We start from the raw sequence: 23,438 nt of genomic DNA, 5'->3' as shown, positions 1-23,438 counted from the left end.
AAAGATGATTATCTCGCAAGCGCTGCAGTCATAAAGAATCAATGTTACATGATCGATATAAATACGATGTTTTCATAAATAGGTATTAATTCTTTGTTGTGTTCGTTAAAAACTTTCAACAAAAAGGTTTCAGATTGTATAACCAATCCTAAACGAAACCATTTTAAAGAAGAGCATACGATGAATTAACAAACACATGTACAAAAGATCTTGTACTTTTTTTATTATTGTTATATGTCTTAATTTATCATAAATCTTGTCAAGAACCAATAAAATGCTGTCTTAAACTAAAATATTCATGCACAATTCTGATGAACTCTGTTTTTACTCGGAAAGGGTTAAGTTCAAACTATGACATCGTTGACTGTTCTGGCGGTATGGCAAGCTAGGCCTTTTGGGGTTCGAAACTGCAACAAATCTAAAACTGCATCTGGTTTTTTTTATACTTCATTCAATTAGCATGACCCAATCCCTCTTCCTTTGATATCAATTGGATTTATCGACCGCCAGGTACGTCACAACAGGAAACAGGGGTTGGGAAGATATTGTTTAAAAAGAAGATGGGTGTATAAGGCCAGCCAGATCCCCCCGTTCAGAATGTCAGAGCAACAAATATCTTTGAGTGTTCACCGAACATAAAATCCTTATCATTGTTAGCAACAACGATACATTTTGGCTCATGTTTCGCCTTTTTTAAAAGCGCTAAGCATAGCTCAGTGCTCTTCTACTTCTGATGCATCAAATAATGAGCACAAGTATACATCATTTAAACTGGTATTGGAACCAGTTTCAGGGATTTATGCACATAATTGCACGGGCTATTGTGAATCTAATGTACAGGGCTTACATACATCATTGCAGGGACTGCAATGCAGTGATGAGGAAATACAGTGCTTATACAGAAGCTGAACTGGTATATACATATATCTGCTATATGCATAGAGAATCTGGGTTAGCGCTTTTCAGTACTTTCAGTACTTTGATTATCTTAAAGTGGTTTCAACACACCACATTATGCATTAATAATATTGATGATAAAGATTTAAAAACAGAACATTGTGTTGCTTTAGGTAAATCATACAGTATATATTTTATGATTACAAAACAAAGTGACAATATTAATTCAATTTGTCATCATAAAAATATAGAAAAAAAAACCCATATATATACGCTCCCGTTAATGTAGCTCCATTTCTATCCAATGACTTTAAGTTTGAACCCCTTCGTGCCTCTAACTCCCAGGAACCTAATAACAAACATCTAAATACCGGCTAATAGTCTGAGTCCAAAATAACAAACATCTCAATACCAGTTAATAGTCTGAGTCCAAAATAACAAACATCTCAATGCCGGCTAATAGTCCGAGTCCAAAATAGCAAAAACATCTAAATACCAGCTTATAGTCTGAGTCCAAGATAACAAAAACATCTCAATACCGGCTAATAGTCTGAGTCCAAAATAACAAAAACATCTAAATACCGGCTAATAGTCCGAGTCCAAAATAACAAACACATCTAAATACCGACTAATAGTCTGAGTCCAAAATATACTAGTTGCCTTGAGTTGTAGTATATGTGATCCCCAGCAGTGGATCTACCCCTTTCGACCCAAAATCTTGAATATGCTTCGAACAAATAAAAATTGATTATCATTTATAATACTTGCCTTTCTGTACAATCTTTTTTTCCATATTTTTCCTCCCTGGGCTCGGGGTAGGGGGTGCGTTTGGTCATTCACTTAAATACTTATCTAGTAATTGTTTGTTTGGCAATTGTGACGTCACAAGATAAGTGATAAATCATTGTAGGAGCAGAAAACAAAAACATCAAGGAAAAAAATAAAACCAAGAAACAATCGCTCCATGCATTTGAAAAAGTACATGTATACATGTGTAACTTTTCACATACAGGTGTCATTAAAAATTGTCAAACAATAGATACTGAACGCCTACGAAGAAAATTGTATGATATCCCTGCTATTCTAAACAAAGAGAACAGGGTAGGGAGGTCGTTATAATTACTATAACATTTTACTGTTGTTTTCGAACTATGTCCCTTCGTAAAACACCACTTCTATATTTCTACTAAACACCATGCAGATTCATTGCTTCTTTCTTTTTCCCCTTCCTGGTTTTAAATGTACCGATCACGATATCAAACAACGTGTTTGGTCAACACGATGCCATTATCCCAAGGAAATGTGTGGCAAAGGAACCGAGGAAATAAAAAAATATATATATATATATTTTAAATTAAACCGAATATAACAACTTTTAACAACGTGTGTCTAATTTAACAAAAAAATCATAATACAGATTGGCTTATGAAGTCGGGGTTAATCGGTAAAACAAAAAGTACTATCTTTTCATGGAGTTTTAAATACACTCAAAATAATCTATTCTGAGAGCCCCCCCCCCCTTAAAAACCAACAAAAACAAACAAACAAAATACAACAAATGAACAACAAAAATTCCAACAACACAGATCATTATGATGGCAGAATTGCAATATAGTATGTTTTTGTTCACGACAGCTTCGTACAAAAATGGACTATTCATTCCGCTTGTATTTTTGGCTTCTATTACAAAACTCATTATTTTCGTACCATTACATTGTATAAGTGTTTGGCATTTTTATGAACTAATTTCTACTTTGTTCTTTTTCATTTAGGTTGACAACATACTTTCTCTGCATGATGTCTATTAACAAACACTAGCTATAGGAGCTCGCGCCCATAGACGACGCGTTGGACTAGATATCGAAAAGTCACGACTTATCTTAAAAATATAACTACATGTAGTTTATAATCACAGTATAAATCAATCTTTGATTAGTAACTAATTGAAGCAGGTCACCCCCTCAAATTTTTAGCGCCACGAATTTCACGCCTCCAGAAAATTTGGTCTTGAAATGTAGATCGGTGTATTGGAAGTTGAATGTTTATCAGCCATATTTGTTAATAACTATTTTATATGTTGTTCCCGTTGATTTTGTGACTGATGCAGCAGCAGAGAATGGCGTCTGTGTGTCTGTCAGAACTCTTTACGACATTGCAGACGACCATAGCGTCGCCATCACAGGGGGCGCTAGTCTTTTATGTACACCTCTTCTTAAATGCTATCGCCAGAGTAATGATTTCGATGATATATTATTAGAATTTGCTCGTTTTTGGGAATCATTTACTTTGAGGTCTGCATTCTGTTTTGTCTGGTATTCGCTGCATGGGTTCACGCGAATTGGTCGGGGATACGGCAAAATTAGGTACATATACGACTAACCAAAACGGATATTACAAAAGCGTTGTTACAATATATTACTGATCAAGGATAGATTTTTAGAAATTAATGTTTTCATTGAAGAAACTTAACCTAATAGGGGCCTGTCTATTATTTGTTTTTGTATCATCGACCAAGACAAAGATAATATACTAATACTGTGCTCATATTTAGCTTGTCACAAAAGAACATAGCATTGAGCAGGTAAAAATTAAACGTCACTTATTCAAAATGGTATTAAATAGCTACTAATATATTTGACACCCCGTTTCAGAACAAGCATTTATTTTTTCATCACACAAATCATGTTTCTTTTGTTTTTAAAATTAACATTTTTCCATGTAAAACAAAACTGCACAATAACGAACAGACACTCATGAAAATAAAATATTTAAGTTATCCGTACAAGAAATATTTCTTAAACTAAAATATCAATCCCACCCCAGGTGACTAGAGGGAGGGACTCTGTCCCAACTCTATGTTTGGGAGTCCTTCCCTGCTGAGTCTGACAGACCGACATATGTCTTTCCGTCGTCCGTAGTGGCCTTGCTGACCCAGATAACACAACTGTTCATCTCATTAACCGAGTAGTCAGGACTTAAAACTTAAAAATTTACATAGCTTGATCGACATTTGTCCAATTTAATACGTTTTGTGGCAGTTGGGTTACTGTCTTAGAGGCGAGTGGTCGGGGCATATTCTCAAGTTGCATCAAGACTTCCTCTCCCAGCGACGTAATTATAATCGTGTGTATGTTTCATAACGACAGCAAAATAAAACAAAATTCAAGAGCAAGCACCGAAGCAAGAAAACAGAGCCAACGGCAACTTGTTATTACAGAATGAGAGAAGAGAAAAAAATGTTTATTCAATTTTGCAGCAGTTTTATTATAGATGCAGGAACATCTGATACAAATCCATCTGGCCACAGGAAGACGAACCACAGACGTTGATAGTGTCTCAGGTGGGAGCGACAGGTGAAAAGGATGTCTTTTTGCAAAGACACCCATTTCCGACTGCTGAAAATCCCGAGATTACCACGAAGCCAGTCTGTGGTGGACTCGGTCGGCGAGTAATCCCCACTCAGAGAGGAGAGCACTATACCCGCTGGTCCAAAAATACTTTTTTTTCTCAAATATCCTTGGTCTCCATAGTGATCACCACGCACTAGTTTCTTTGCCGGTTCCGTACATAAACATCTTGAATGGGTCTGTTTATTCAGCAAACACAGCAAACCCCCGCGTCCCTGTTTCTCGGTGCGTTTCAGAAAGTTAAGGTTCTAAGGCAGATTGCGCACTCTAGCAATCCACTAGATACTAGACATTAAAAAAACATTGTAATGAATTGTTTGTACCAATTGTTACAAGTAATCATTTATTCAAGACTAAACAACTGACCTTCGATTTCTTTTGATTCTTTCTAAGAGATAAAATTTCGTTAACTTTTGCCATTTCTTAAAAAAAATGTTGCCTCATTTTTTAATTTTGGTCTTAATAGCACTTACAATCTAATACATTTCGCCTCATTGGAATTTTGGTCTTAATATTTGTGTAATGTACATGTACAATAAAATGTCAATGTTCTCGTCGATCGACACAAAACCGCCTACACTGTACATGTGTCGGTCATGTAACCCAATCTACATGCATGTACTTACACGTATGCACTTCTTAAGGTACCTTACTAAATCAAAACATATTTTGTTAAAGACAATACATAACGACACATGATGGCGTTAAATGTTTTGTTAAATAATTTGTATCAATTGTTTTGGTTGAATTTCGTCATATATATATAGCTCAGTGGTTAACTTATCAGGCTTATAAACCGCAGATAATAAGTTCGAATCCACCCGGGACTCTTGTTCATATTAACTCAACTAAAATTTTGAAAATCAAATTTTTCTATCAAAATTGCATTTCTGTTCGCCTTTTTTTTTTACCTTAATTCTTCTCATGCATCATGCTATCTTTCATAATGAAGTAATTTACTGCTGATTTGAAAAGAAAACATATTTCAATGTGTAGTGAACCATCTTAATACGGTTTTAACTCTAAGTGAGCATCTTAATGCATTATATACGGTAAAGGGTTTATGATAGAAATCTATTACTGTTCATTGTATTTGTTCTTGTTATATCTACCTAATTGTGCGAGACACACGCAGAGGATTTTGGTGAACGACTTCACTTTTTCAAGACCTCTAAGATATCTGCTTATCAATCTATAACGATTTTAATGAATAGATTTATGCAATGTTTATTGCTCTTTCCGTCATTACGCATATGTCTGCTCCTTGCTCTCAAGAGAACGAATACTACCCTTTTCTATCGAAAAAATATATGATATAATATATCAAATCAAAGACAATGCCGAATAGTCAGTAGTTCGGTAAGATACTTTACTGGTTCCTGTCCTATCTTAAGGAATCAGGGTCGAAAAATGCTCCATTACTGAGAAGGAAACTCTACTAACTTAGGGAAATTGATAATTTTCAAAAAACAAACAATTCAGATTATTCATAGGCGGTAAAAGTAGGTGCCTTACGGAAATCAAGCAAACACTCTGACAACGATCGGGAGGCATCCGTTTACATTTTACTGCAGGTCAGCGAGAATTGAATTGAAGCATTTAAGTTCAATAACCCATTTTCCCCCAGACAGTGTATATTTACTCGGTCAATTAAGCAAAGAAGATGCAAATAGCTCAACCTTAGACCGATGGAAAACAAACGCTAGAACTCCTACACCATTTTCGTATAAATCGTTTTATATCTGTAGGTTTCGGGTGACAAGGACATGGGTAGCCCTAGTGCATTATTCAACTATAGTTAAAAAAAACTTACAACAAACATTGTCACAGTACTTCCATTAAATCATCCTAGTTAGGATGTCCTTCCTACCTATCCTGGAAAGCATTCTCTAACAATGACCGAGAATATAAACATTTTCAATGATGTGCAAATTGGTCCGACACCTGAATTTCCCAGCTAGAAAAAAAATATGATTCTGTGGGCAACCTGGGCACTCTACCATTTCAAAAATACCGGTAGTTTGTTTTCTTCTTGAACTATAATTTATACATACACAAAAGCATTGGATCATAAAGTTTAGTCATGATTAGAATAATTTCTTACCAAACTTTCTAATCAGAAAAACCTCTCAAGTTCTCTGAAGTCTTGATTAATGTCAAAGTGAGGAGGTTTCACTTTACATTTACGTTACTTGTAACGGTACCGTAGCATAGAACGTTGCTTATTATCGTTTTACGACATTTTCATTAATAAAGTAAAAATGGAAAGAAAAAAAAAGTCGAAACCACCGGATTTCTATATCATATATATGATGTAGAATGTAGAGTGTATATCAAATATCAGACGTCTTATCGCCTGTTAATTTACAAGTCTGAGATAAACGACAAAAATACTGAGCGGAAGGAAGACCTAAATAACAATGAAAAGAGATGCTTCTTTGGGGTACACTGTACGTGCTTTGTACCACTGACTCAGGATACAAACTCATTAAGCATGCCTATTACATAGTCGCTAAGTCAGTCTGTTGATTAAATAAATAACACATAAAGTAAAAAAAAACAACAATATTAACATTTCCGCTCTTACATAAATCTCACCCGAGCACGCGCACGTCCACATCATATCAGACTACTTGGGCCCACCTACGGTATTTCAACAACAAAGACTTCATAAACATTCAGGGTTCATCATGACCTGTTTTATATATATATATATATATATATATATATATATATATATATATATATATATATATATATATATATATATATATTTTTTTTTTTTTTATTTTTTTAATTTTTTTTTTTGAAAGTTTTTTTTATATAACAGTTTATATAACAGTTCATATAACAGTTTATATAAACACAGATTTTTTTTATAAACGTTAAATGATAAAGTATTTTTACAGACAGCAGATGAACCCTGTCATTACCTAATGAGACTGGATGATCAACAAATTAACCATGTAAATCATTCTTTATTTTTTTTTAAATCCTTATGTTTTATTTTTTTTTAAATCCTTATGGTTTTTTTTTTTTAATTTGGCCATTTTCCTATATTTCATATAGAGCTCTTCTTTTTAAGGAGATAAATACAGTCTAAAAATGGTCACGACCCTCGAGCCTCTAGATTCTCACCTACGGCTTACTAGGGTATTTCACCACTTGGAAAACTTTTTAGTTATCCAATGTTGCAATTTTCGATAAAACGACCATCTTCTACAGTTCAAAGGGCGATGGTATTCCGTCCCAAAACTTTGAAGCCTTTTTTTTTAAACATAAGAATCTAGAAGCGTTTCAAACTAGTGTTACATAAAAGTTTTAAATTTATCAATTTTAACTTAACTATTGTTGTTAAATAAACTGTAATACTTAAGTTTAAATTGATAAACTGTTATAGTTAAGTTTAAACTGATAAAGAAACGGGGCGTACAAGGCGTTCTATATCCCCCCACTCGGAGCAATGAAGACAAAAAATTCTCAATTTAAGTCAGAATATTAATTTTTGACTTGAATGCATTGCTTTTAGTATAAATTTCACAATGGAAGTCAATACTGTGCTTTCATTCTATAAACACGACAGGTATTAGTTTCCAAATTAAGCTGCAAAGCGTTTTATGCCAAAATCTTGGATCATTTACTGTTCTAAATTGCAAAATTTTGGTATGAATGGGTCTTCACTCCACCATATAAGTAATTGTATTTAAAGAATAAGTTTATATCTATTTTTATTATTGATTTATTACTGATTGATTTATTAGGATGGAGTCTAGACCCATAATAGGTCAAATTCGAGGTTTTCACCAAAAACGTTTTACTTGAATTTTTTCAAACAGTTAAATTTATTTACCAATACTCTAATGTGTCAACGTAGCTAACTGAGATACATGTAGGTGGAGGCTCGTAGTTCATCCTTATCGATGGAGAGTGTGTTCGAATCGTATTGACGGCGTTTTATTTTTAATTCATTTGCTTTTTAGTAAAACGTTTTTTATTTGCTTTTTTATTGGATTATTATTAAAAAAAAATCTAATATTATTTATATAATGACAGCAATTACGTAATGTTTATGTTCTGTACACACAATGTCGGATAAAAATAGCGCTAGCACAGATATGAGATCGTGTTGTAATGTTTAGAAAGCAAAAAATAAAACAAAGTCGATAAGTACCAAGTACGTGGATTAATGTATACATTGTATTATCTATTTGTCAGAGAATGCAGTTCTAAATTATACATCTACATGTACTGATGCACACTTTCAAATGTAAAGATTTTCTATATGTTGATACGTCATTTCAAAATCCGGGGGGGGGGGGGGGCTTGTACGCTCTCGTCCAAATTTTTAATGTAACTTTTCATGCGACTTACATATCTAGATATCTACCACTGAGGACCTTCTCTAGCTGGTGATGGTGTGTTGTGATGTCTGGTTCCTCGGTCTGCTTACTCAGCCTTCGAAAATACCAGAAAGGAAAACATCTTAAATTTTGGTTTAAAACTCATCTCAAATGAACATTTGTCAATTCTGATTTTGTTTAAATTGTTTGTCTGATTGCCAGTCGGTTTATAATGCAAGAAGCTAGGTCCGTACGTGAAGAGTGTCTTCATGGACATATTTCATTATGAGTGTACGTAAGTGTAATAAAGATGTACTACTATAGACCATAAAAAGGCTGAAATTAAGAAATTAGATTAAAAATAGAACTGTGTATCATCTGCTGAAGTCCAAGCTTTTGCCGTGCTTTAATTTATGAAATACTGAAACAACGAATTTTTGACTTTTCTAAATGTTTTGCCTGCATGACCCCCCCCCCCCCATACACACACAGTTGTAGCAAAAATTGGCTGGACTTAATTTACAAGGTCTTGAATTTTAATATTGGCATTCTCTTTTGTATTGTGTTAAGCATTATTTGTAAGTGTAATAAATAATAATATTTTAATATTCCTCCACACTTTCAGAAAGGTTTCTAAAATGGGGAAAATTTGTATTTTTATTTTATAAAAAATACTATTTTCTAGCATGTGGTACATTTAAAAATGACTGAAAAGGGTACATCTATGTAATTCCACGTGCTGTGCTGTAAAGGACCCTTAAATGTTTAAACACTAGTAAGGAAAAAAATCGAGCCTTGTTATCTAATGTAACATTTAAATTAAATGATCATTACTCATGCGCAAAAAGTTTAAGGTTTAAAATTTGATATATGTGTACTTCTTTTAAATACATCTTCATCATTGGTGATGATAAACATTGGTAGCTGTGTACCATGAGAGTCAATTTACAGAACTAATGAAATATGAAATGTGGTTTTAGATTTTGACTCTTTTCCCACACCCACCCTTCCTACAACAGTTGTTAAGGAAGTTTCTCTTCTACACAATAGATATCGCTAAATGAGGACATTGCCACACCTGTTATGTAATCGAACATTGTCTTTAAAGTAGAACTTGAGCGTATCAAATTGTGATCACATTATTGATAAAAATCACTTTGTTTATTACATCGAAACAATTAAAATACCCTGACTATCGACCTTTTAACGCCCAAATATGCACATTTATAGATATAACCACCCAGGAATAGTTAAACTGTTAACAAACAAAAACCTCAGGAGATCGTAGGTACCTATCCTCAGTCTAAACCTCCCAAGACAAACAGCATTGTTTATGAATCTTTAATGCGATACTAGAATGATTCAGTAAAATTATTTATCAAACATCGTAAGTGATGATGACATTAGTATGCGCGGACCCAGAAAATTTTTCCAAGGTGGGGGTGTCTGTCGGTTATTTGGGTTTGCAGGGGGGCATATTTTTGGTAATTTTATAATGTAGTTACAAGACGTTTGAATTTTGAAGGAGGGGGGTCCAGACCCCCCCCCCTCCCCCCGAATACCTTCTCCCCTCTAGATCCGCGCATGCATCAGTGGTAGTAATGGCAGTGGGTGCTACAATATGAACCAAGTTCCCCAACATACAACACTGAAGCTCTTCACAGAATTTATCCTCTAGTAGTGAATACTGTTCTTTTGTTTATAGATATATTATCTCATAAAAGAGTACGCCCAATCACTGTGTATAATTAGGGGTGGATGTCGTCGTCATTTTTAGAGTAAGACTACATATATCTCCAAAATGAGAGGAAAAAGATCTCAATACTTGTATATTCAAACTTTAAAGCCAAAATACTAGTACATGATTATTTTTTTTTACTAAACAATAGTTGATATCTATTTAAAGCCCCCTTCACAATTGGCGCACGAGCAATTTACAACACTTTGCGATCGGAATTTTTTGGCTTCGCAAGAGCTATCGCATACGTTAAGCCCCTTTCACAATTGGCGCACGAGCAGAAGCAACAAAATATTCGTGCGACCGAAAAAATTAGATATGAATCGTTAATTGTTGCCGAAATAATCGCATATAAAAAAAATATTCGTACGAATTTCGCACGATCTAAGCGAGCGTTGTGCGATGTAAACGCATTGAATCTTTCGATATATCTTCCGGCTGTATGCGACTGTTGTACAATGAAAGCGACTGTTGAAAGATAATACGATAGGAACGCGCGAGAGACCAGGTGATCGGACGATTGAACGTGCGCCAATGTGATTGGACGTGCGATTATGCGTTCCATGGTACGAATAATTGTGTGAGTCAGAGGGGGTATATACACCGCCCATATTCAGTAGACATAGTTGAAAGCGAGAAAAGATGCCGCCCAAGAAGATACAGATATGCAGCAGCATTTATTATTATACCTCAATATGATTATTCTTTTGTATCTGATTGGTCTAGAAAGTCACGTGACATGGCGATGTCATATATGAGCATACCATGTAGACAAATATGATTAAAAATCTGGTGATAAGTCGTGCAATGATAGTACAACGTTGCAAGATTACATGAGACATGTTGAGCAACAGTCTCATGGTCGCAAAACACATGCATAAACAGCAGCGATTCATCTTACGATCTTCAAAAATCGTGCATCACTCTTGCGAGTACACAAAACGTAAAACGTTCGTGCGTTGCACTGCGATAATTTGGATCGCATTCGGTCGCGTGTGAATAGTGTGCATGTCCAATATTTTGAGGAGACTTGATGCGAGCACTCGTGTGAAGCTAAAGCATTCCGATCGCAAAGTGTTGTAAAGTGCTCGTGCGCCAATTGTGAAAGGGGCTCATACATGCGTTTTTGTGATCGCATCAAGTCTCCTCAAAATACTGGACGTCTATTCAGACGCGACGAATACGATCTGAATTATTGCAATGCAACGCACGAACATTAGTGCGAACGTTTTACAACATTTTGTGTACTCGCAGAACGATGTATGATTTTTAAAGATCGTAGGATAAATCGCAGCTGTTTATGTGTGTGTTTTGCGACAATGAGAGTGTTGCTCAACGTGTCTCATGCAATCTTGCAACGTTTTACTATCATTGCAAGATTCATCAGTTTCAGTTTCCATGCTTTGCCATTAGATATACTGGATACAGGGTTATTTTCGTCCCGTGATATTTTCGCTCAATTCTTCTTACGGTTTTGCCTCGTCTTGAATTCGCCCCAGCAATCTTGTGGTAAGAGAGAGATAATGTGAGAAATTGGAATTAGCCAAGTTTTAATTTTCTTAATGACAAAAAGAGCGAAATGAGCGAAAATAAAATGGGGGGGGGGGGTAGTTCCCATATACATTGTACACTATATAAGCATATCTGGTTCAGGCCACAATCGACCTTGATTTTGGCAGTTGCTTTTGTCATCTTCTTGGGCGGTATCATCTCTTGCATTCAGCTATGTCTACTCAAGAGTGTCGGAAACGGGTGGTATATATACCCTTTCTGTCTTGTGCGAGCATTCGTACGATGAGCGCCGCTCGTCCAATCGCTTTCGCACACGTTCAATTGTCCGATCATATTGTCTTTCGTGCGATCCTAGTATCATATTATCTTACAACACTCACTTTCATTGTAAGACCTCTATAGAAAAATTAATAAGTTGAGTACATGTATTAACAATGCCTCAATACCGTAAATATAAGGTGATCTTTTACAATGCTTCAATACTAGACACCATAAGGTGGGTATTAACAATGCTTCAATACTAGACAACATAAGGTGAGTATTAGCAATGCTTCAACACTAGACAATATAAGGTGGGTATCAACAATGCCTTTATTAGGTTAATAGTGAACATCATTAGGTGAATACATGTATTAACAATGCCTCAATACTTGATAAAACAAGGTTACTATAAATAATGCTTCGATACTGGACAACATATTGTAAGTATTCAACTGTTCAAGGGAGAACATTTTACAAACGCCCCCATTTTAAAATCGCTTCATATGGACATTTAGAACAATAAGATATTTCAACTAAGACCAATTCTAACTACAAGTAATTATTTATTTCCTGTGTAATAATTTGCTTCCTGTGTATAAAGGTAAGCAGCATTCACAACAAAAGGTAGACTGCAAGCTCTGGAGGCTTTCACACCTCTAAAATATAAGCCCCCCCCCCCCCTGAGATTTACCACCCGGAAAATTTTTTTGGCCTTTAACAATACTTTAAAATTGGGCAACATTATGAGAGTATAAACAATGTTTCAAATAAGGAGTCTACGTTGCTTTAATACTGGACACCACTGGGTAAGATTAAGCAATACTTCAGCATAAAGTGAGTATTCACAATGCTTCACTATTGGACAAAATAGGTGAGTAATAACAATGCTTCACTGTTGGACAAAATAGGTGGGTATTCACAATGCTTCACTGTTGGACAAAATAGGTGGGTATTCACAATGCTTCACTGTTGGACAAAATAGGTGAGTATTCACAATGCTTCACTGTTGGACAAAATAGGTGAGTGTTAACAATGCTTCACTGTTGGACAAATTAGGTACTGACAATGCTTCAATACTGGATATTAATTAAGGTGAGTATTAACAATGCTTCAAAATTGGACAAGATGCCTCATTACTGGATGGCATATGATAAGTATTAGGTTTGGTGTTGTGTTTGTGTGATACAAATTATAATACTGGGGGAGTATTGAGCAGTTTAAAGTATTTATAATGTTGTTGTTTGTTCTTTTTTACAAATGAAATTGAAAAAAATAATTGACATTTTCAATCAATGTCCCCTCTAAAAATGACAAATGACAAACGAACCATTTGCATCAAAACTAAAAAATACAGTGCTCTTTTTTCTATGTCCTTGATTCTATTTTGTATTATCAACAACAATGGAGATAACAGATGCTCTCCGTATCCATTTTGTTTCCATGTAATGTCAGATCTTTGAATTTACAAAAACATTGAAGCTTACCTTTGAACTCGTCTTTGGTCTTTCTCAATGCATTTCTTCAACCCTTCCCTGAAGTACTCCAGCAGAGTCTTTCTACACCAATGGACCCTCTCTTGCTGCTGCTTACCCCAGTGAACCGTAGCCAACTTTTTCATAGCCTCTGCATAGTCCTGAAGCTTTCCTGTATTCTGACAGTGCTCCTTCCAAATATCCTTAGCATCTTTCTCCCCTTTAATATGGATATGTTATATTTTTTTTTATTTTATAAAATCACTTTAAATGAATGTAAGATAAAAATAATGTGATGTTGAAGATCACAGTTCATTGGGATCTTCATCCTCTCAGAACATTCTTTTAAAATTCAGTCTCTGTTTTAATTTACAAAGAATCTTTCTACAGGGAGATGGGGAATTGAATCATTTGATTCATTTTTTCACAACATGAAGATCTTTTTTTAACCACTGGTTTTTAAGGTCATCTATTAGGTAGTTAACAGTTTAATTGTATCACTTTTCAGTTACTGTGAAATGTCTACAATTAATATACACCTTATAAAAGACCATTGTATAGCTGATTGAAGTCTAAGTTGGTACATAAAACAGTGAACTGGTCCATGTTATGAAGTCATCTTTTGAAAAGTTAAAAAGAATTAATTAAAATTTTTAAATTTTGAATAAATGAATTAAAAGAATTACTAATTTTAGTATTGCATACACATGTAGTTCAAACCAAAATAAACATTCAACCATCAATGCATTTCAGATTAATCTAAAGTTTATCATTAACTCTTTGTTAGCTCATTACAGATGACATTATCAACAAAATCAGTTTTAACTAGCAGCAAATGCATGCTGCAGTGAAGCTTAATTTAAGTATCTTCAGTACTTTGATTTTTATACTCAGTTGAAGTTAGTTCTTAATCTCTTAAATTAAACAATCTACTTTTAAAGACATACTAACATTCAAAAAATTTTCTTTAGATCAACCCTGGTGTTCCCCTATCCCTATCTTTCAATATTTCAATGAGCTTTCTATTGCTTTCCTTCAAAAATGTACCTGAATATTTATATGATATATAATTCATTTTTGCAAGCTATAAAAGGGATTTATATAAAACTATGATGCTTAATGCTCCTAACAGAAGAATGGATAGGGGTTCTAAATCAAGACAGCTTATAGCAACACTGGATCTAAGTTATGAACTAATGTTAGAGCTACAAAATAATAGTTATTCCAGATATACCATATTGAAATTTGTTTGCTATACTTTTTCTGAGTATAGATCTACCAGCAAAAGGCTAAAACATTTCACATTCTATAAAATTAAGTCTAGGATGTCAGAAACCTTTCCATTTGTGCTATAGGTAAGAGTTAGGCAAAAATGGTTGTATGTGTTAGAAAGGTTTCATGCTAATAAATGATAGGTCTGGTAAAATGTGAAGTCGACGGACTGCATAGTCTATGAAAATACAAGCAGTATCTTATCTCTGGTGAAATATTTTACAAATAAAATACAGAAATACAAATAAAAAAGAAGCATGAACACTTCTCCTGTTATTATCAAACCACATGACACAATGGCTTCTTCTTCAACAGGGAACAAATTGTAGGATTCAGCTAATGAACTAACAGTGTCCACACTCCCAATGTCTCACTCACTGTGTATAGGGTTACTTTTTCCCTGTGTTTTTTTCGCCCCTTTACTAGACGGGCGAAAAAACACAGGCTCTACACTAGCAGGATTCGCACCATCTTGAAATTGCTAAAAAATAGACACTCTTTTAAATTATCACAGTTATTTGAAAATTATTTTGAATTCCCTCATTCTTGAATTCGCCCATAGACAATGAGGGCAAAAGGGGCAAAAATAAAAATAAAACGATCGAGGGCGAAAATTTTCCTGTATACAGCGCTGATATTGATTAAGGTAGTCCTATATGTGCCACTAAATGAGCTCAACCATTAAAAGCTTAGCTTTAAATGATAAATATACATTCTAGCAATACATATACATCAATAAATATATATGTTTACAAGCTTGTTTTTTTGTCACCACTTCTCAGACATGTGTACCCCCTTGTGAAAATTATTGGCAAAGACGAAATTTGCCAGACATATGTTTATCCTAAAAATGATACAGAACCAATTTTGGGGAAATTAGAACTGGATATACAAAATAGAGTATAAACATTTATTTAAACCATAACACATCAATATTTTTGCCCAAATTGTTGTAAGTTTGTGACGCTTTATGTGCCTAATGTATCAAAATAGAATACAAAAAATGCAATGCTTGTATCATGTTTCGTCATTTTCACAATTTTATGGACTCAAACCTAAATTCATGGTGTTTATTCTATAGAATGACATGTCAAAAAGACCTTAAAGAAAAATTCCGTAAAAATCACTTTTTGGTATCATAGTTTTCGGCTTCGGTCAATCGGTCTGTCAACTATGTACGATATCATTTAAACATTAATTAAATACGAAATAGCTTCTGTCTCAAAATTTAAACCGGTTTTAGTAAAGGAAAAAAGAAAAATGCAGGGTGGGGGGGTCAACCAATCAAAACAAGATATAAGCATGCCCGAGATCCTGGTTACTGTAAACAAGGAAATATTGGCACCCGTTTTATTTCGCTCCTTTCGCCATTTTTGTCAGTGATCGAATTTAAGACTGGGTGAATTCCAATGCTCCACGTTATCTCATAAGTGTGTCTGGGCAAATTTAAGATGGGGTGACTCAGAAATTGTTTGAAGGTGTAGAAGGGTGAAAATAACACGGGGCGAAAATAACCCTGTATTCAGTATTCAGATGTATTAATTGTTTTTCATTTAACAAACAAGTTTCTCAACATAAACCATTTCTATCTCTTACACAATACATACATAACCGTTCTAATTTCTTATTACATGTATTGCCATCGAGAGATGTAGAGCAAAATCAATGCCTGATATCTAAAACACACTGTAAAAGTCAAACCAATATTGTAAAATCCATATTATTGCATAGGGCGATACTCGAACTACTTTACGGAAATTGTTAATTTGTCTGACCCAACATTTTTCACCCACATCCTAACCTATTTAATATGTGTATATTAACAAGACATTTACCAAATCTTCCTGGGGATGCTAAAACATCATTCTATTTCGCATTTATCTTCTCTTTCTTATACCCCATGTATTTAGCAAAAATTGCATTCGTTTCCCGAGGCCAAATAAATTCATCTGTGGTTTGGCACAAATGCCTCTCCAGCTGAGAAAAGTTCTAAAAAAACAAAGTTTTTACAGAGGTCATCAAAACAACTGAGTTACATGGACAAATCAAATGTTAGCTCCAATATTCCAATAAAACAACAATTGCCAGAGACTTTCTTATATTTACAGTGGACAGACCGCTCCAAATTCTGATGAGAGTTGATGAATTTAAGAAGAGATAAAAAAAAAATTGACAAAAAGCTCAAACTGAATTAAAAAGCCAGGAAGAACTATTTAAAAAAGTGTAAATATTGAGAAAAATTTACCTCCAAACACATCCATTTTAACAATAAAATGCTTTCTTTGCATGGTGATTTATAACAATGCAAAATTTTGTGAGAAAATGACTATTTTTTTCATCAACTACCAGAAATCAGAATTCAAATAATATGCACATCTCTCATATATGTACAATTAAATTGCAAAACAGCAACTTCCTATCTTGAAAACTGTAGGAGGCGTTACCAGTACAATAGGGGTACCCTTTATGCAAAATTCTGCAAGTAAATTACTAAGTTTAACAGCTTGTATTTTTTTCATTAATTACCCCAAATCTGAATCCAAATAATGCACAAATTTCTGATATATGTACAATTGATCTGCAAAACAACATCCTCCTATCTTGAAAACTGTAGGAGGAGTTATCCGTACAATAGAGGTACCCTTTTGGCAGCTGCCCGCCAGCCCGCGACTGCCATTTTCACCATTTCAAAAAATGGATTTTTCCTTTGAAAAACCTGGTTAAAAACCTGTATCCATAGCCAAGTGCCGCTGGACCTCATAACTTACATACAACGTTAAATATCTTCCTTCAATAAAAATATTTAAATTTTTGTTTTCACTCGTTTGAAAATGGTGGCTAGAAGTGATCAACCCATAAAAACCTGAAATTCTTAATTACCGCATAAAACATTCTCTACTGGTCATTTTCTGACCAATACAATGTATATAGCTTATCGGTATAAACATGTAGTCGTCAATATAACATTTTCTAGCTATTGCTGTCAAAATGCGGGAAAAGATAATGTATATGCACTCGGTTAAAACAGCGTAGATGCAACATTTCTTCCCTAAATATGCAAAACTACATTTTGTGGATACACATATCAATCATGTACACCAGAAATTCACAAGTTCTACTTCCCAAAAATGTGTATGAACTGTATACAGGGTAACTCACAATGTCTATCTCTGCACCTCTTCTCATTACAAGTCAGAGATTACTCATACACTGGTCCATTAGCCCATTTCAATATCAGGGCAGCCATTGAGTAGATGGCTAGAAAGTCATTTTATAAGATAAAATCTTATTATATGTGACTGGTCAGCAGAGGATGTTCATGCACTCCTCCATGGCACCTGATCCTACCTCTTATTTTTTTTAGAGGTCCGTGTTCTGCTCCTGTTTTGTATTTTTCCTTTGAACTCTTGATTTTGAACACTGTTCGTTATCATCACATGTTATAGTACGTATATTAGTGAGAGAGGAAAAAGAAGTCAAATCTCCAGCTTCTACTCGTTTAACAAGATTGAAGCCCAGGAGCCACATTGCTCACTTGAGCAACAATAACAATATATCTGAATCAAAAAACTTTAGAAGTATTAAATACAAAATATTTAGACATGCAACTAAGAAGAATATGGCCTGTTTAAAAAGATTTTCACAAATTTCTCCTCACATTTCTATGTTAAACATTGAACCCATTTGTTGTTTCAGTTTATGAGAAGATTTTTTTTTTTCTATTTACTCTTATGTAAAAATTCGCCCCCCCTCCAATTATTGCCCCATCCTACCCCTAAAGATCATGATTTTCACAAACATGGACCTACCCTCTCTGAGAATGAGTCCAGGCAAGTTTCAGCCTTTCTTGCCGAAGGGTTTTCAAGAATAAGATTTTTCAAACTACTGATGATGTTACAATAATTCTAATCTATCTCCCCTAGAAAGAGGGCATGGCTCTAAAATTCATTTGAATAAAATTGAACTCCTTTTACCAAAGAATGCTTTGTGCCAAGGGGGTTCCGGTTCTCGTGCGAGAGATGTAGAGACGCGCCAAAGTTGGGGGTAACTTTTTTTGCTTTTACTGGGCTCTTTTCGATTTAAATCTGACTTTTTTAGTCACAATAAGACTTCAACTGCAAACATGCCCCCAAAGAACAGGGGAAAAAAGGCTGACGGACCCCTTGACGAATTTGTGAAAGGCAGAGACCAGACATCGGGTGTTAGCCTACGTTAATACCGTCCATTTTTGTGACTAGAACATGTTGCCTAAGATTAATTATGCATAATTTTGAATGCTTGTCTTCCCCCGCAATGTCCAAGTATCTCATCCTTATAGTGTTTCGCACAATGCTGGAAGAAATTTTTTTATTTACAATTGATTTTCAGCACGCTAGAACGTATGAATGTGTTTTTGTTTATGGGCTTGTACTAAATACTTTGATTGATAATGAGTGAATTTAAGATTTTATCCTTAAATTGTAGAGGGCTCCATGATGTTAACAAACGAAAAGATGTGTTCAAATATTTGCGAGAACAAAAAGCATCCCTGTATTGTTTACAAGATACTCATTGTACTGAAAATGATAAAAGTGTTGTATATGCACAATGGGGCCTGGATTTTTTAATGAGCCCTGGTAATTCAAACTCAAGGGGAACACTGACCCTTACTAATAATAATTTTGAATATACTGTTTCAAATGTTAAGTCAGATCGCAATGGAAATTACATTGTCTCTAGTATACTTGTTGATAACAAATACTCTCTAACTATTGTAAACTTGTATGGTCCAAATAGAGATTCTCCAGATTTTTTTAGAGAACTCTCTAACATTATTGAAGAATTCAGTGACGATTTTATAATTATGTGTGGAGATTGGAACCTGGTTCAAAACTTCAACCTAGACTGTCATAATTATGTTAAAGAAAATAATTTAAAAAATAAATTAGAAGTCATTAAGCTACAAGAAAAATTTAACTTGGTGGACCCATGGAGAATAAATAATCCTGATGCAAGAATATATACCTGGAGTAAAAAAACACCTATCAAACAAGCTAGACTAGATTTCTTTTTAATATCTGAAGAGTTAATGTCACTTTTACATAGCGTATCAATATTACCCGGTTATAGGACAGATCACTCTATTATTGAATTACAATTAGAATTTAACAATTTTACAAAAGGTAAAGGTTTTTGGAGATTCAATAATTCTTTATTAAGAGACCCCACCTATGTCCAGAAAGTTAAAGATACAATAGCAGAAACTGAATTAGAATATAGGGAACAAGGTAATCCAGTGGAAACCGAGATATCTACATGTATTGATGATGACCTATTTTTAGAGATTTTATTAATGAAGATTAGACAAATTACTATTTATTATGCTAGTAAAAAGTCTAAGGAACGGAAAAAACAAAAGGAGCTCCTTGAAAGACAAATTAAATTTACACAGGATCTATTTAATTAATACATATCACCTAATTTCCTACGCCCAAGCCCTTTCTGATTTTCAAGATGAATTAGAAAAGATTAGAAAATATGAATTGGATGGACTTTTACTACGTACTCATTGTAAATGGATTGAGAATGGTGAAAAGCCAACAAAATACTTTTGTGCCCTTGAAAAAAGAAATTATGTAAATAAAAATGTTACAAAATTAATCAATAGTAAAGGAAAATGTATTGTTGAGCAAAATGAAATCTTGACTGAAATTAAAAAGTTCTATCAAGTTCTATACAAAAACTATGATGATCAAATAGAAGACATAGATCTTAATGACCTTTTCACACAATATAAAATACATATACCAAAAAGTAATGAAATGGAACAACAACTCCTTGATAATAACATTACCTTATCTGAAATATTGTGTTCTCTTAAGAACATGAAAAATGATAAAACCCCTGGAACTGATGGTTTCACGACGGAATTTTTTAAATTCTTCTGGATAGACCTGAATAAATATATATTAAAATCCTATCAATGTAGTTTTAAGAAAGGATATTTATCAATAAGTCAAACCCGAGGAATTATTTCTATTATTCCAAAAGGAAATAAACCAAGAGAACAATTAAAAAATTGGCGACCAATTTCACTACTAAATACAACATATAAAATTTTATCTGCTGTTCTAGCTAATAGAATGAAACCTCTCCTTTCTTCTCTTATACATGAAAATCAAAAAGGTTTTTTGAAAGGGAGATACATTGGTGAAAACTCAAGACTCCTATATGATGTTATTCATTATTGCAACGAGAATAAGGTCCCAGGACTTGTCCTTCTTATAGATTTTGAAAAAGCTTTTGATTCAGTTTCATGGAGTTTTATGTTTAAAGTACTTCATTTTTTTCATTTTGGGGAAATCTTTATAAAATGGGTCAAAATATTATTTTCAAAAGCAAGTCTTTGTGTTATTCAAAATGGGTTTTTTTCTGACTTTTTTGAGAATGGAAGGGGATGTAGGCAGGGTGATCCAATTTCACCATACTTGTTTATTCTATGTGCCGAAATAATGGGTATATTGATCCGAAATAATCTCAATATTAAAGGTATAGTTATAACAGGGAAGGAATATAAACTACTACAATATGCAGATGATACTGTTTTACTATTAGATGGTTCAAAAAAATCATTAAAAAATGCCTTATCTCTTATTGATCAGTTTGCAAAATACTCAGGTTTAAAACCCAATTATGATAAAACATTATGTGTTAAAATAGGTTCACTATCAAATTGCAAGCAAAATATACTCCCAGAGGTTAATATAAGATGGTCCCAGGAGCCGTTTACAGTTCTTGGTATAACCTACTGCATAGACCTAAACCCTATAGCCATGCATGAATTGAATTTTTTACCTAAACTATGTGAAATGAAAAAACTTGTTGCTTCTTGGTCGAAACGTCTGTTAAGCCCAGCTGGAAAAATAACTGTAATAAAATCTATTATTTTGCCAAAAATTATCCACTTAATTATTGCTCTTCCAAATCCTCCGTCTTGTTATATGAAGGAGTTAGAACAACTTTTTTTCAATTTTATATGGAATAATAAACCTCCAAGAGTGGCAAAAAAATGTATCACACAAAACTATGAAGATGGTGGACTTAGAATGATAGATCTAAACAATTTATGTACAAGCTTAAAGATCACATGGATTCGTAGATTTCTAAATTATACTTCCTCTTGGAAATCACTATTACTCAGTACTTTGCCAAAAATTGAAAACATTTTTTTTGTATGGAAATATGTTTACAAAAGTTTTGTCAAGTTGCTGTACAAACTTGTTTTGGAGAGATGCATTTGATGCTCTATTTAAATTTAGGAAAATTGTTGAAACCGAAGTGTCTGAATCTGTTGTTCAGCCAATCTGGTATAATGAAAATTTAAAAATTAACAACAATTTTCTTTTTTATGAATGCTTGGCTCAAAAAGGTGTTCTGTATGTATATGATTTTTTTAGTACTAATGGTCAAATACTGCAATATGAAGATTTCTGTGATAAATTTGATGTACTGATTCCATTTACAACCTATTATGGTATTGTCAACAACATTAAAATGTTAAAACTGCCCTACGACGTAAATACAATTATGTTCAACAATCCATATTATCCAGTTTTCTTAAAGCCAATTCTCAAAAACATAAAGGGTTCAAAAGAGATATATGATATAATCACAGCTACATCCTGGGAAAAACCAAAATATGAAACTAAATGGGAAAATGAACTTAACCTTGATGTAGACAGATTTTGGTGGAAATTACATAACCGTGCAATTTTTAAGATATCCACAGATGTACAAATTCAATGGTTTCAATACAGAATTGTTCACAGAATTTTAACTACAAATGTATTTTTGAAAAGAATTGGAATTGTGCAATCTGATTTATGCTCTTTTTGTGACCTTTATCCTGAAAACTTGTCCCATATATTCTGGGAGTGTACTTATGTTGAAGAACTATGGAATTCTTTTTTTGAGTGGATTAATGATCAAACTAATATGATGATTGATGCCAATATTGTTGATATTTTGTTTGGTAAACTGTCAAAGCACAAAAATATAATCAATCTTTTGATAATCTTAGTAAAACGCCATATTTATAAGAAAAGAAATAACAAAATGTTACCGTCTTTCGAAGGCTTAAAGAGAGAAATACTGTATTATAGAAATTTAGAACATTATATGTATAAAAAAAATAACAATGAAGACAATTTTTATAAACGATGGGATATTTTCTCTTCCCTTCAATAAGTGTCCTCTGTTTTAATTTACACTTGGGATACTCTATTTTTTCCAACTTCCGCTTTCTTATTTTCTTATTTTTAAATTTGAACAATCTTAGCATATATAGTTACTCTGTGTACACAACCATAAACACTGGATGAATGTGTGTGTATATGCAAAAACTGTCCTATGTACAGCTTTTTTCACAATAATATTGTAAATTTGATGACTTCAGGGCCTCCCAACCCTGACATCAAATAAATGTTTAAGTTGTCTGGGACAATAAAATATTTAAATTAAAAAAATTAAAAAAAAAAAAAAAAAAGGTTGGTTAAAATTG

At 33.7% G+C, this 23,438-nt stretch overlaps 1 protein-coding gene across 5 annotated transcripts in view; it reads right to left on the bottom strand.

Annotated features, from left to right (window-relative positions):
• LOC105322368 (S-adenosylmethionine sensor upstream of mTORC1) overlaps positions 1-23,438 on the bottom strand; it is a 38,053-nt gene that overhangs the window by 11,866 nt on the left and 2,749 nt on the right. For 4 of the 5 annotated variants that reach the window (XM_066082225.1, XM_066082228.1, XM_066082227.1 and 1 more), the window contains exons 3-4: positions 13,640-13,847; positions 8,676-8,759 (exon numbers count right to left, since the gene is read on the bottom strand). In XM_066082225.1, the coding sequence (XP_065938297.1) occupies positions 8,676-8,759; positions 13,640-13,847 (292 nt within the window). The remainder of the gene's footprint in view (positions 1-8,675; positions 8,760-13,639; positions 13,848-23,438) is intronic. The other variant, XM_066082230.1, reaches the window with a different exon arrangement.

Source organism: Magallana gigas, chromosome 4 (genome assembly GCF_963853765.1).
Source record: "Magallana gigas chromosome 4, xbMagGiga1.1, whole genome shotgun sequence".
NCBI classification, from domain to species: Eukaryota; Metazoa; Mollusca; class Bivalvia; order Ostreida; family Ostreidae; genus Magallana; species Magallana gigas.
The sequence above is the reverse complement of the archived record's forward strand: the minus strand, read 5'-3'. Positions and strand labels throughout refer to the sequence as shown.